Below are 13,887 nucleotides of genomic sequence, written 5' to 3' on the forward strand. Positions count from 1 at the left end.
CTTCAAAAATGTTAATACATAACAACTAAAATCAAACTAAAAACGAGCAGAACTTGAAGAAAAATATTAAAAATTATGCTAATAAGAGTGTAAATTCTATTCAAAAAAATAAACTAAGAGTATAAGTGTTAAAAAAATTACTAAGAAAAATTAATAAAAAGTATCAATAAACTCAGTTAAATTATAATATAAAAAAATTGTTATTAAAAAAATGAGGCCTAAGTAAATAGTTAATGTCCATTATCCACCTAACATGTTTAGTATTTATTATGGGCAAGGCCCAACTAATGAATTTACATAATTACGCATTCATATTGATAATTACATGCACTTGAAATCTCTAAAAACTTGAAAGTTGTTTTGTACAAGTTTTTTTAGATTGGGAGTGATTCTTGAAGTTTTGATGTATTTTGTAGTCATTTTTAAGGTTTCAAGAGATTTTGTCTCTATTCCAATTGTTCTAGGGGGATTTTTGTTATTTTGGTAGTATTATAGGCATTTTCAATCCAATGAAAAATTGCAATGACATCTTCTAAGGTTTTGTGTTATTACACTTACCTCCCGATTTTGTTTGGAATAAGACCCCCAACTTTCCTAAAATGCAAACTATTTACATTGACTTTTCTCGGATAATTGAAAAAGGGGCTTCTAAAAATAAAAACATTAATAAATCTAGAATTCCTATTCAAGAGGGTGTAGAGGACAATTTAAGCGGAGGGCAGATAGGAAATTCAAGATTTTTTTTAAAACCTTTTTTTATTCATCAAGTGAAGGGCAATGTAAATAGTTTGCATTTTAAGGGAGGTGAATATCTCATTTCAAACTAGAGGGGAGGTAAGTGTAATAACGAAGAATCTCAGGGAAGGTCAATTCAATCAACCCATATTTCAACCATATTGGAGGTTCTAAAGGTATTTGATCTCTTTTTTTTTTCTTTTTTTCATTTTGTAGGTTTAGAAGTATTTTATTCATTTGGTGGTTTTAAGGGTTTTTAGTTATTTTGGAGATTTTATAGATATTTTTTTAATGAATTTTCAAGATATTTTGAGAATTTTAGAGATTTTAGGAGTATTTTCATCGTTTTAAGTTTTTGAAGTTATTTTATTTTGATCATTTTGAAGGCTTTAGTAGAATTCTGGAAATTTTGGCAGTATTTATATTATTTTTTAAGTCTAATGGGATATATTTTTCATTTGATAGGTTTTATGGGCATTTTAGTATTCTTGGATGTTACAATTTACGGGAGTATTTTTTTAATTTGGATGCCTTAGGGGTATTACGGTCAACCCCAATAAAAATGTTTCTCTTCATGGAAAATTATATTTATTTGATAAAACTAATTATGTTACAGACCCTTTTGAATATGCACCACTGCCAGTTTCTTTAAGACCTTCTCCCCTCTCCCCATGTGTGTGTATTAAAAATACTTAGTATTCTAAAAATAAAAATAAAAACTAATTATATTACATTAAAGGTATCATCAAATCAATTAGTAAAGAAATTAGAATTGGAAGTGGCAAAATTGAATACGACCCGCGAACCTAACACGACATGAAATTAGCAGGTTATGAGTTGAAACTTTATGGGTTCATGTTATATTCAGGTTGACACAGCTGACCCATTTAATAAACGAGTTGGGATAGTGTTCAACACATAAAACCCGTTTGACCTGTATGACCCGTTTAATTAAATAACATTTTACCAATATATCCTTCAAACTCTAGGTATTTAAACTTTTTTTTTTTTTTTGGAGAGGAAACGATAGTAAGCTTTATTACTGTAAATCACTTTGTACAATGGGGAAGAGAAAATATGGGCATTCTTCTAACCAAACAATGGCCTCTTCTTCCTCTTTTACATCACTAACTAGAGCCAATGCAGCATGATTACATTGTAGAGAAATACTAAAAAAAAGAAATAAAAACAAAACTTTCTCTAATACAAGAAATATCTTCAGGGGTCCATGCAACCTCCAATGAGCAAATCCTGTCAGAATTTAACAATTCCACTAGTTCAGCATAATTGCATTCCACCTCTACTTTAGAAAAACTGATGCTTTGACAGAAAAGCAACGCTTTCCTCATTACAAAAGCTGCTGTACAAAGTTGATTCATCTTCTTGTCCACACGGTCACATAAAGCAGCTAGCACTTCACCCTTTTTGTTTCGGATAATCAAGCCAAAACCCACTGATGCAGACTTCTTGGATTGGGAAATAGCCACATTTACCTTGTGAATTGAGTCTGACCGAGGAAGCTTCCAAGTAGCTGCTGACTTACCTCCTACTTGCATATTTCTCTCTTGCACTTCCATAAACTCCACTCTGTACAAGTCTGCCCGAGACCAAAGATCTTTATGGGAAGGTGCATAGTTGTTAAAGACCAGTTTATTTCTGTATTTCCATATCATCCAGCAAGCTGAAATCCCTCAAGTGTGAAGATTGCAGCCAAACGGCTTGGGCAAAAGAGCACTCCAGGAACTTCTATACCATGCTGAACATTTAACTTCCTCTTCAATCTCTGAAAGCCATCCCTGTCTAGCTTAGTCTCAGAAAAAAAGAGAAATTTGGGATCTTTTTCGCTTAAATTTGGTATTTAAACTTATTAGTTGTTGTGCTTTATTATAATTTTTTTTGACATATTGTAATTAATTATTTGTGATATTAGGATATACTTTAGTTTTGAATAATTATTTGTGATACAATTACTCATTAGTTCTGAATTTAATATTCAAAATATTTATTTTTTTGTTTTTTCATAATTTTTTTTTCATTTTGATAAAATATGATAAATAGGTTGACATGACTAATCTGTTTAATAAATGGGTCGTGTTAGGATTGAGGAATCTTAACCCGTTTAATAAACATGTCGGGTTAATGTTAACTTATATAGTCGGATACTTATGAGTTAACACGATACGAACCCAACACGTGAATAAGAATTGCCACCCCTTGGAACTACAAGAGGACTATACACACTCAAGGGAATAGGAAGTGTTCAAAGGGCCCATAATAGCAACCAAAAACAAAAATCCTATTTACTAAGATTAACAGAGAAAAAAAATTACATTACCTTAGAGGTGTCACGAGTAAAAATATTACATTGCATTAAAGGTGTCATTGGTCCAGTTAATAAAGTTTCTTAATTGATTAAGATTAAGGTTCAAGTGATAATGTGGGTTCCAATTAGCTCAATTGATAAAGTTTCTGATGGTTGAATAAAAGATTTGAGGTTCAATCTTCGCCTACACCAAAAACCGATAAGTGTCTTGGTCTGATGATAAAAAACTATTATCAGGAATGACGTCATAGGTTAAAACTCTCTCTCTCAAAAAAAAAAAAAAAAGTTCAAGTGATAATGTCATAGTTTGAACCTTACCTAGCTCCCCCTTCCCCATTATCTATCTTTAAAAATAAATAAATAAATAAAAAATAAAAGAACGAATTGGAATCAAATTTCCCTTTTACTTAGATTGAGAAGGAAGAAGATTGCCACCCACGTTATGCACTCCAATCATAATAGATCAAACACAACAACAGAAGATTGCATTACATTGTTACAGTGGGATCCACTTTAGAAAAGTTGATTAGGAACCTTGTTATGGACGGCAAACCTTGATAGGACTTAAACTTATGATACATGTTTTATGATAATTGTTATTTATTATTAGGTTAAGAGATCAATTGGCTTTTAGTATAAACAGGATTTAAATTAAAAATTTTATTCAACAATAAAAAAAATTAAAAAATTAAAAAAAAAAAACCTTACCAATTGAGCTAAGTAGAACTTACTGCTTCTTAAGAATAGAGATGCACTCAATTGAAGAAAAAAATTTGGGGCCCATTTCAGAGACATTCAAATTAAATTACATGGAAGTGTAGTAAAATTTTAAAAGAGATTGAATGAGTAGCGGGTGGAACACCTATACTTTAATCAATAGAAATTAAACACCAAATTTATCCTTATTTTGTGAAAAAAGAAAAAAGAAAAAAAAAAGAGGTGAATGGTAAAAACTAAACTATTTTTTTTTTCATTTTTTTTAATAAACTCCCAAACTTATTAAGAAAATAGACAATTTTCATTCCATTATTTTATGAATTATCCATTCCATTCCATTCTTTGGTAGGCTCGCATTCGGTAATCCTCCTATGCACACCTCCAAGCAAGAGTTCATTTAGTAAAATTAATTTCCATCATTAATTTCAAAACTATTCCGTAGAGTAAATGTTTATTTGGGATCTGCTTATTTTGCTAAAACTGAAAACTTTTTATTGAAAGTAGTATAAATAAAGGTAAAAGTTAGCAAAAATAATACAGTGAAACCCATGAATAATATCAAAAAATGCAATAAGGCATATGAATAGTAATAAAAATAAGCTGGTTTTTTAATTTGAAGCAAAACGCACACCAAAGGGTGTGTTTGGGATCCATTTATTTTGTTGAAATTAAAAACTTTTTACTGAAAGTACTATAGATAAATGTATAAGTTAGCTGAAATAGTACAGTAAGACTCATGAATAGTACCAAAAAGTGTAGTGGAATCCATGAATAGTAGCAAAAATAAACTGAATAGTAAAATAAGCTAACTTTTTAATTTTTGCCAAACTAACCCCAATAGTTCTTTTTATTTACCATATTTGAGCATTTTTACCATTTAGTATAGTTCGCACCATTGTCGATGAATGGGGGAATAAATTTCCATGGTCATAATGCCTAGGTATGGTTAGGTAAAACTTTTTTTTTTTTTATTATGAGGGTTGGGTAAAACTTTTGACTTAAAAGAGAGAAAGATATATAATAACAATGTGCAGTGGTTCTTCAGTTGGAGCATGCTCAGTGCTCACTTTGGTTGTGTGGTCATCCCTTTAATCTTTTTTGACATCGAAAGAAGCAATAGAAGTCATTATCCCATGGCCTACATGCCCGTAACTCTCGGGTCTAAAGCTTCTTCTTTTCTTTTTTATCATTAAGTGTTTCTATTTTAACCACCAAAAACCAACCTAACTCTTTTGCTTTATCTTTCTCTCTTTTAAATCCATAAAACACAATAAAGAGAAAGTCCTAAACATCACCATACAGTAGAGAACATGGCGGGACTTATGATATAAAAAGGGAAAAGAAAAAGAAAGACACCTGCAAGTTCGGTTTCCTCATAAAAATGACACAGGATTGTGATATAATTAAGTCCTATTGGCACTTCATTTATCGTAACTTCATGTAACATTAATGATAGGACGTGAGTTTTTTTTTGGATTTGAAAAGTTTTCTAAGAAAGAAAAAGAATAAAGAGGCTCGACTCTTGTTATTTCTTTTAAGTACTCTCATATAATCATCAATATTCGTTTTACTAGAAAAGCTCAATTAAACAAAATTTTCACTTTACAATACCTAAACTAATTGAGGGTCTTGTAATTTAATGACATTAACTGATGTTTTCAACAGAAATGTTTAGAAGCTATTTGGTTAGGTGAAAAAAAAATGCACTGTATTTATTTTTAGTTTTTTGTGAGATCCACTACTAAAAAATTGGTTTGGTTTTAACATTTGTACTCAATTTTCATTTTCAATATCCTAAAAGTTGGATTTGAATACAAAAAATGAAAATAACTTTTCAGCATTTTCATTTTCTATGAATACAAATATGGTGGCATATTCGTAAATATTGTGAAAACACAAAAATATTTTTTTGAGTGATGCGATTGTGTGTAAGCAAGAAAAGTTACATTTAAAACAAAAAAAAGAAAACAATAACTAGACTTAGATATAATATATTCTATACCCAAATTATGTATCCAAAACAATTTACCAAATGTGAAAATTAGTGTTTTTTTCTATATTCAAATTAGGACTGTCCACGAGTCGGGCCGGTTCAGTTTTGGACCCAACCCACTAGCATTGGGTGGAGGGCAGAGGGACCTAAAACCGACCACCAACATCAATCGGTTAAGTCGATTTTGGGTTTGGGTGGTGCTCAAGTTAGTTCTATCAGTGGTGGAAGTCACCAGAGTCTGCAAATGTCACTAGAATCAGCAAAAAATCGCCGAATTTTGCTGTGATTTGGCTGGATCTAGCTAAATCTCACCAGATCTAGCTGGATCTCCTTAGATTCGAGCTTTGATCTTGCCGAAGTTGGTTGGATTTCGTATATAGCATCAGTTAGCTCAGGTTTTGGAGAAGAAAACCCACCACTCTACTCGCTTGCGTCAGTTCTTGGAGGCGGAAACCTACTACTGACTGACGGGACATCAGTTTGGGTTGAAATTGGGTAAGGGTCAAGCGGTTTGGTTGATTCGGCGGGTGTAGGTCAGATCTGGACACCCTTAATTCAAATTCAGGATTTAAATATAGAATACAGAAAATAAAAAGTAGATACACCACTTTTTGAAACCAAACAGACTTTTAGGATTTGAATCCTCCTCTCATTTTAAAATTATCCAAAAAGAATTAATACTTAAACCATATCAAACATTTATTTTGTCAAAATATCGAGCTAGAACATTTTCATTTCATTAAAGGGTAATAACAAAGTTTACACAATTATCAAACATTGATCAGTTACTGAGAAGACGTTACTACCATTACCATGTATATCCTATGTGGTGGTCGCTCCAATGATGACAAGAAATCATAGACATCAATTAGAGGAAACAACGGCAATGAGTAAAAAGAAGTAAAGAACACTGCATGTGGTCCACTCAGCGCAAGTCATGCCTTAATGGAACACTAGAGTCAACATAACGTCCTTCCAACTTAAAAGGTGCTTCTTCACTTGGGAACCTTCACTCCAAGCTTCCCTTTCGCATCAATGGCTAAACCAAAGTTTCAACTCCTCTGCTTTATCCTCTTCCTCAGTATCTTTCTATGCTTGTTTCATGGTGAATCATCGGAACTTGAGCTAGACGACGAGTCATGGCTCAACGAGGAAGACAACGAAGTAATCATGGTGCAGAGCCGCCATGATTCAAGAAACAAATGTGACTTTTCTACTGGCAAATGGGTTTATGATCTATCCTATCCTCTCTATGACTCAAGTTGCCCATATCTTAGTACAGCAGTGACTTGTCAGAAAAATGGACGGCCGGATTCTGACTATGAGAAGTGGAAGTGGAAGCCTCAAGGTTGTTCTATTCCAAGGTACATGGAGAAAAAAATGTGTAAATTAGTTCACATAGTATATATACTTTAAGACATATCAGTGATTAATCACTGAGGGTGCTATTCATTTTCTATGCTAATTGTGACAATGTTGATAAGCAAAACATGCCTGACATGTTGCATATTAGCTATTGCATTTTCTCCATACTGTTGCCATCACAATTCTGCTTAGTGTTTGTTATATTTGTTATATGTTGTCAATTATATCCTGGTTGTGGCAACAAATGAACAAGTACTACTCATTCACATTTATATTTGCTAAAAATAGAGTAATCATCATGGTACAGATTTGATGCATTGAATTTTCTTGGAAGAATGAGAAGGAAAAGAATAATGCTGGTGGGTGACTCTATAATGAGGAATCAATGGGAATCTCTTGTCTGCTTAGTACAAGGAGTTATTCCAACTGGTAGAAAGAGAGTGACGTACAGTGGTCCTTCCATGGCCTTCCATGCTATGGTAATTTTATACATAAAGATGATAACCTTTTTGAACTTGTTTATCATAATTGCCCTTCAATTATATGTAACACTGGTATATAATATTCAAATACAGGATTTTGAGACATCAATTGAGTTTAGCTGGGCACCACTACTAGTGGAATTGAAGAAAGGGCCTCAAAACAAGAGAATCTTACATTTGGATCTGATAGAAGATAATGCTAAGTATTGGAGAGGGGTTGACATCCTTGTGTTTGATTCAGCTCACTGGTGGACTCATTCTGATCAATGGAGTTCGTAAGACAAATTTCTCAACACCCACTCCTTTTTCACTCTTCATTAAATTATTGAGAAAATTACACTCATTTTCTTGAGGTTTGAGGAAATGACACTCCCCCCAAAAATCTGAAGAGAAAAAACATTTTCCCCATTAACATTCATTTAACCAAACAAAATTAAATTAAAGTTAAAAATATTGTATACTAACCTGCCCTTTGGTTAAGGACAGATTTCTAAAATTACACTCCATTTACCCTTAAAAGTTTTGCTAAATCCAGAATTACCCTCCACGTTTATCTCATAAATTTTGAAGCAGAGCATTGGTGAGAGCCTGAGATGGGCAATTAAAAAATCCAAGAATCATCAAACTTAAATAATATCAATTGGTAAGGTGTGACTAAAAGCAACTAGTTTACCAAAAAAAAAAAAAAAAAAAGACTAAAATCAACTAAAAAATATGTTTTAACATGTTTTATAATATGCTCTTTCCATGTTTTTATATGAATGCCTTTTTACTAACAATGGTTAAACTGTGGAAAAAGAATCTGTTAACAATTTGGAATATTTTATTGATAATGTTAACGGAATGGGTGAAATGTTATTTTCTTCAAACGTTAAGGAAGAGGAGCGTTTTTTTCCTTTCAGGTTTAGGGATAAATGTCATTCCCCCAAACCTCAAGGGAGAGGAGTCTAATTTGCCCTAAATTCTTTGTCCGTATGTGTGGGAAGTTTAATAGTTAGTGAGGCTAGAGAAAATTTTGCATTTTGGCATTTCAATATATTCTGTATATAAAATGGAAAAGGGAAATATTAAAATTACTGCCAATTTTTGGATACAGGTGTTTTTTTTTTTTTTTTTTTTTTGTGGGTAAGAAGGGGATACAGGTGTTTTTAAATGGCCAGGCATGCGAGTTTAACTCATCCAGTTCCTAAGTAATCAAATAAATTCACTAACGATATAGTTTAAATCTTGTCATTAAAAGGCTTTCTGTGTAATGATTGAATTCAATTTTATTTATCATGCAATAGTATGCTCAAGGGTTTCATACTTTCATGATTCTAATTTTTTTGTTATTTATTTATTCATCTTTTGATCATAAGAATTCATGATTCTAAGTGAGGATTACAAACAATTTTAGGTGGGACTATTTCATGGAGGGAAATGGCCTATTTAAAAGTATGAATCCAATGGTTGCATACGAGAAAGGACTCACAACATGGGCTAGATGGGTAGACTTGAATCTAGACCCTCGCAAAACCAAAGTCATTTTCCGAAGCATGTCACCTAGACATAACAGGTACTTAATGAAATTTCTAATGCAAATCATATACTTCACTTTTTTTTCTTCTTTTTTTTTTTTTTCTTTTTTTAATATTGGGCAAAATAGTGCATTGGACAGGATACGACACGTAACTAATTTTGGACACGTGTCATGTCTGTGTCGCGTCTAATGCACTAAATGAGATATAAGGTTGACATGTGACCAATTTTGGACATATGTCATATTTGTGTCACATCTAGTATAATGGATACAAGCCAAGCCCTTATTTATTTCTTTTATTTTCTGTGGAAGTCATTTTAATTTGATATATCTTTTCATTTTTTGGCAGAGAAAATGGATGGAAATGCTATAACCAAAAGCAGCCTCTAGCTTTCTTGAGCCACCAGCATGTTCCTGGACAAATGCTAGTACTACAAGGGGTGTTGAGAAGGATGAGATTTCCAGTATATCTTCAGGATATTACGACAATGTCAGCCCTTCGAAGAGATGGGCACCCTTCTGTGTATGGAAGGGTAATGGACCAAGCAGAGAAGCAGCATCCAAGGGACTTTTCCTCTGACTGCAGCCATTGGTGCCTTCCTGGGGTGCCTGATATCTGGAATGAGTTGTTGAATGATTTGCTCAAAGAATGAGCTCTGTAAGATAAATTAGGTGAGGTTTGTTAGAATGACTTTTTAATTCGTGTTTGTTTTGTAATCTTAGTGCCTGTCATGGTTAATTATGGTGCTGTGTCTTGTGATGTTTAGTGTTATGAGATGGATAATGCTTTATATGTCTTGAATGTGACTCTAATTTCCAAAAGATATTGAATCATCAGGTGTCCTTTGTAAATTAAAAATGCTAGATGTTAATTTATAGCTCTCTATACATACATGTGACTTCAAGTAAAAGGTTGAAAGTTTGTGGTGAACTTTTATCCTATTTGAAAGTTTTATGTGTACTTATATTTAAAAGTGCTAAAAGAAAGGGAACAGAGAAAATAAAGAAAGAAGTACTAGAAAAATAAAACCTTCTAAGGTTATTCTGTCTAAAATGGAGTTTTCTCCTCAAATTGGTGAAGGGTTAGGTTGCGGGTCAAAATCTATGCCTGCATAATGCATGAATAAAAAATAAAATAAAATAAAAATCTTTCAAATATAAGATTAATTGAGCATTAAATACCATGTACTTAACAATAAGTCTATCCATATAACATTTTTCATAATTGTTGGTATTATTTGACTTGTTGTAATTAGTATATTATAAAAATGGTATGAGTAATAGACTCGTGAAATAGATATTAATTTAATATAATCATAACTTATCATCTTTACAAGTTGTTAAAATAATGATGAGAATATCAATGGTAGCCACCTAGTTCTCTGACAGTTGGGAAAAAACGAGGTTGTTCTAAGGCATGTAAATCTTACCGCACACTCTCTAGCTATTTAGGCTTCTTCCTTGTAATATATATACATACAAACAAGAACTTAAATCAGTTATACAATCTTTTCAGCAAAAAAGCTATACAATCTGAAATTTCAACTCCAGCTCCAGGGGATTCTTCCATACAGTTATAGACATTTATTTCAATTGTAAAACATATGCAATATAGTGTTTTAATTCAAAAATGTTTAAACTAAAAGAGACCCTTCCATGACAGTGACAGCTTTTCCTCGCAGTAGTACTCTCTCGTTTTGTTCGTCTAGATGAATGTTTAGCACTCCACTTCTAGATGATGCCTGAACGGAGTAAACATTGTTATTTATTACGACCAAGACAAAATTACAATTATGAGTTTGCGATAGAGATGGTGAAAATACCTGATACGCAACAAAATCACACTTCCCCAGTTTCTTGCTCCAGTATGGTGCCAAGGCATAATATGCATTTCCACAAACAGGAGCCGGAAAGAGTAAGGATAAAATGAGGTTAAATAACATCTCTTTTTTGTTTATGGCATTAGCATCATAATTCCATTCTTCAACTTCAAGCAATAATTATTACATTAAACATTATTGACCTTACAAAAGTCCCTTCCACAACTTGTTGAATTATATATCTCAAGAGATCATGCTAACAAAATTATAAAATATATTATTAGCACAGTAAAGAGATGCAATAGATATTTAGCTATAACATCATGCACTTCACAAACATAGCAATATGCTGAGACCAAAGGCTGACATAGTTTACCTCATTGATCCCAAGTTTTGGGCAAAAGAACCGACTGTAAAAATCAAACCCAGACCCTGAGGGAGCAACCCCTGAAACTATTATCTCCATTCCAGGACATTTACGTATAGTATCAGACACTGGCTGTATTTTAACCATACTTTCTCCTGATGGGAGTACAACCTGCAAAATTGATAAGCTTGACTCTTGAGTACTTACAAAGAACATCCAAGTCCAAAGATTTGAGCAAGAAAGTCATGGTTTTCACTTGGATCAACCAATGAGACACCAAATTAATTGTTCATGTCATTCATTTTAAGTAAACATTAATCTTTTGAAAGTTTTGGAATGCATATATCATTGAAGATAAATAAGATACTAACTAATGTACAGAAGAAAAGGAAAACAAATATAAAGTTGATTTCAAGAACATTACAAAGAGGATATCATTAATAGTAGTTTTCTTTATATCAATCACAAAAGCACCATTCAAGCAGTGGCGGCTCTAGGAATTTTTCCCAGAGAGTTCCTTAAGAAGCACTGTTTTGTTATATCCTTACTAGAAAATTCTTACTAGAATTTTTCCCCAGAATTTTTCTAGTAAATCCTTATTAATTATTGTTGTTTAGTTGTTTTATTAATTTGTTTGTCTTTATAAACTATAATTTGTTATATTGTTGTTTCATTAATTATAAAATTATTAATTGTTGTTTAACTTAACATAGTAACATAATTTAATTTGTTTGTCTTTTATAATGTATTGATTAATTAAATTATTAATTATTGTTTATTAGTTGCTTCCCCAATTAATTATTGGTTAATTAAATGATTGTTTATTAGTTGCACTGCTGCACTAGCACACAGCCACACACCCCATGTGCATTTACCCTGGCCCCATGCCCCCATCCACCCCCCAATTCAACACACAAGCCCCAATACCCCATGGCCCCCAATTACAAGACTAGAGTCAATCAGATAAAGCCAATTAATTGTATCTCACCAAAAGACACCAACACCAACACTAAAAGACAATTAATTTATCTCACTAACACCAACACTAACGGATAACTCCGAAAACAAGGGCAAATATTAATAAAAATTTATAAAGTAAAGCTAAGCAAAAGGCAAAAGTAACAGACAATCACAGTTCAAAGTCTGAGAGAGAGAGAGAGAGAGTCTGAGTCTCATTTCATAATTTCAATTTTTTCACTTTCATTCTTCACTCTTTAGATAAAGAGCAGAGAGACTAAGACAGAGATGAAATACTTTGAGGTTGAGGGAGCAAGGAGGCTTGAGGCTGAGGGGCGGCGCCGTCAGGCAGCACGTCGAGGCAAGGAAGACCGATCTTCGATCCGAGTTTGAGGCTCAATCTGCAAAAAGGCATTCAAAATATTTATTGTATTAATTACTTCTGATCAATAATTTCTTAGCAGTTAGTATATTATAAAAACCTCAATTAGATAAATGATTAAGGCAGGCACACGCCAATTAGAACCCAAAATGCAGCACTAATCATTTCATATCAATATAAAACGTAGGAAAACACTTGCATGCAATTAGATCATGATATGCTGTTCAATTTTATGAGTAAACAAACAATCGTAAATACAACAAGTTATATCTAATCCTATGATTGAATCTAACAAAGATAATGCACTTAAATCACATACAAGTAAAATAATGCTCCCTATCACAATTTTTTTTTTTAGAAGTATAGTAATAAACTTTTTTATCATCATTTAACCCTTCTTGGCTTCTTCTATCATTCTATCTCATGTGTGATCTAGACTCCCTCAAATAAGTGAGACCAAACACAGAATTGTCCAATACACTATTATTTCAACACTTTCTCTCATCTCACATGTAACTTGGACTTCACCGAAATAAGTTGAGCCCACCGCATGAAATTATAAAACAAGATAAATAGCTACTTGTTTTAAAAAGAAGTAGCAAATTTAATCATTTGACTATAATTCTTAATCCAAAAGTCTAAAATTTAAATAAAATAAGATGAACTAAGAACACCCCCTAAGGCAACAACAACAACAAAGCCTTAGTGGTTAGTTAAGTTCGGTCTCTTGTATTTTTTTTTTTCTTCCATATTATTCTATGTGACTAAGAACATCTTCCAAAGATAGAACTAGGAAACAAACTGTTTTTAAAAGTAGAAGTGAAAATAAGAAGTGACCTCAGCGAATGGAGTGAAATATCTGATACGGAACCTAGGATTGGGCGAGCCAAGAGAGTCGGACCCAGTTGACCGAGTCAAGTAACAAGTCATTGGGGTGTTGAACTCAGCGGCCACAGCTTGCAACCATTGCTCATCTCTCTGTTCTTCTAAAAAACACACTGCTGCTTGAAAGCTGAGTCAGTGAACGCGTCCACCTTGTACGTACCCAACACTCAATTCAGAATTACATTCTTAAATATATTATATACATACGTACATAAAACACAGAGAGTGAGTGAGACAGAGTACCTGTACCACTAGTACTTGACAGGTTTCTTTGCCATGTTCCTGTGATATGAGAGAGTTTCAAAAGCAGTGGAAATGAAGTTTGTTGGCTTTGTCTGTCGT

General features: G+C 32.8%; 1 protein-coding gene and 1 long non-coding RNA gene across 2 annotated transcripts; one reads left to right on the forward strand and one right to left on the reverse strand.

Annotated features, from left to right (window-relative positions):
- Positions 1-6,669: 6,669 nt before the first annotated feature.
- On the forward strand, positions 6,670-9,968 carry LOC126722468 (protein trichome birefringence-like 36). The gene is made up of 5 exons (XM_050425627.1): positions 6,670-7,132; positions 7,441-7,612; positions 7,709-7,890; positions 9,012-9,170; positions 9,484-9,968. Exons 1-5 carry the CDS (start codon positions 6,804-6,806, stop codon positions 9,785-9,787), a joined length of 1,146 nt encoding a protein of 381 aa, XP_050281584.1. The 5' UTR covers positions 6,670-6,803; the 3' UTR covers positions 9,788-9,968.
- Positions 9,969-10,428: 460 nt separating this feature from the next.
- On the reverse strand, positions 10,429-13,870 carry LOC126722470 (uncharacterized). Its single transcript, XR_007654002.1, has 5 exons — positions 13,789-13,870; positions 13,498-13,694; positions 12,576-12,679; positions 10,958-11,492; positions 10,429-10,876 (listed from the first exon to the last, which is right to left on the reverse strand). It is a non-coding gene; the product is annotated as an uncharacterized LOC126722470 (long non-coding RNA).
- Between the last annotated feature and the right edge of the window lie 17 nt (positions 13,871-13,887).

The sequence above is a fragment of the Quercus robur genome, chromosome 4 (assembly GCF_932294415.1).
Source record: "Quercus robur chromosome 4, dhQueRobu3.1, whole genome shotgun sequence".
Taxonomy (NCBI): Eukaryota; Viridiplantae; Streptophyta; class Magnoliopsida; order Fagales; family Fagaceae; genus Quercus; species Quercus robur.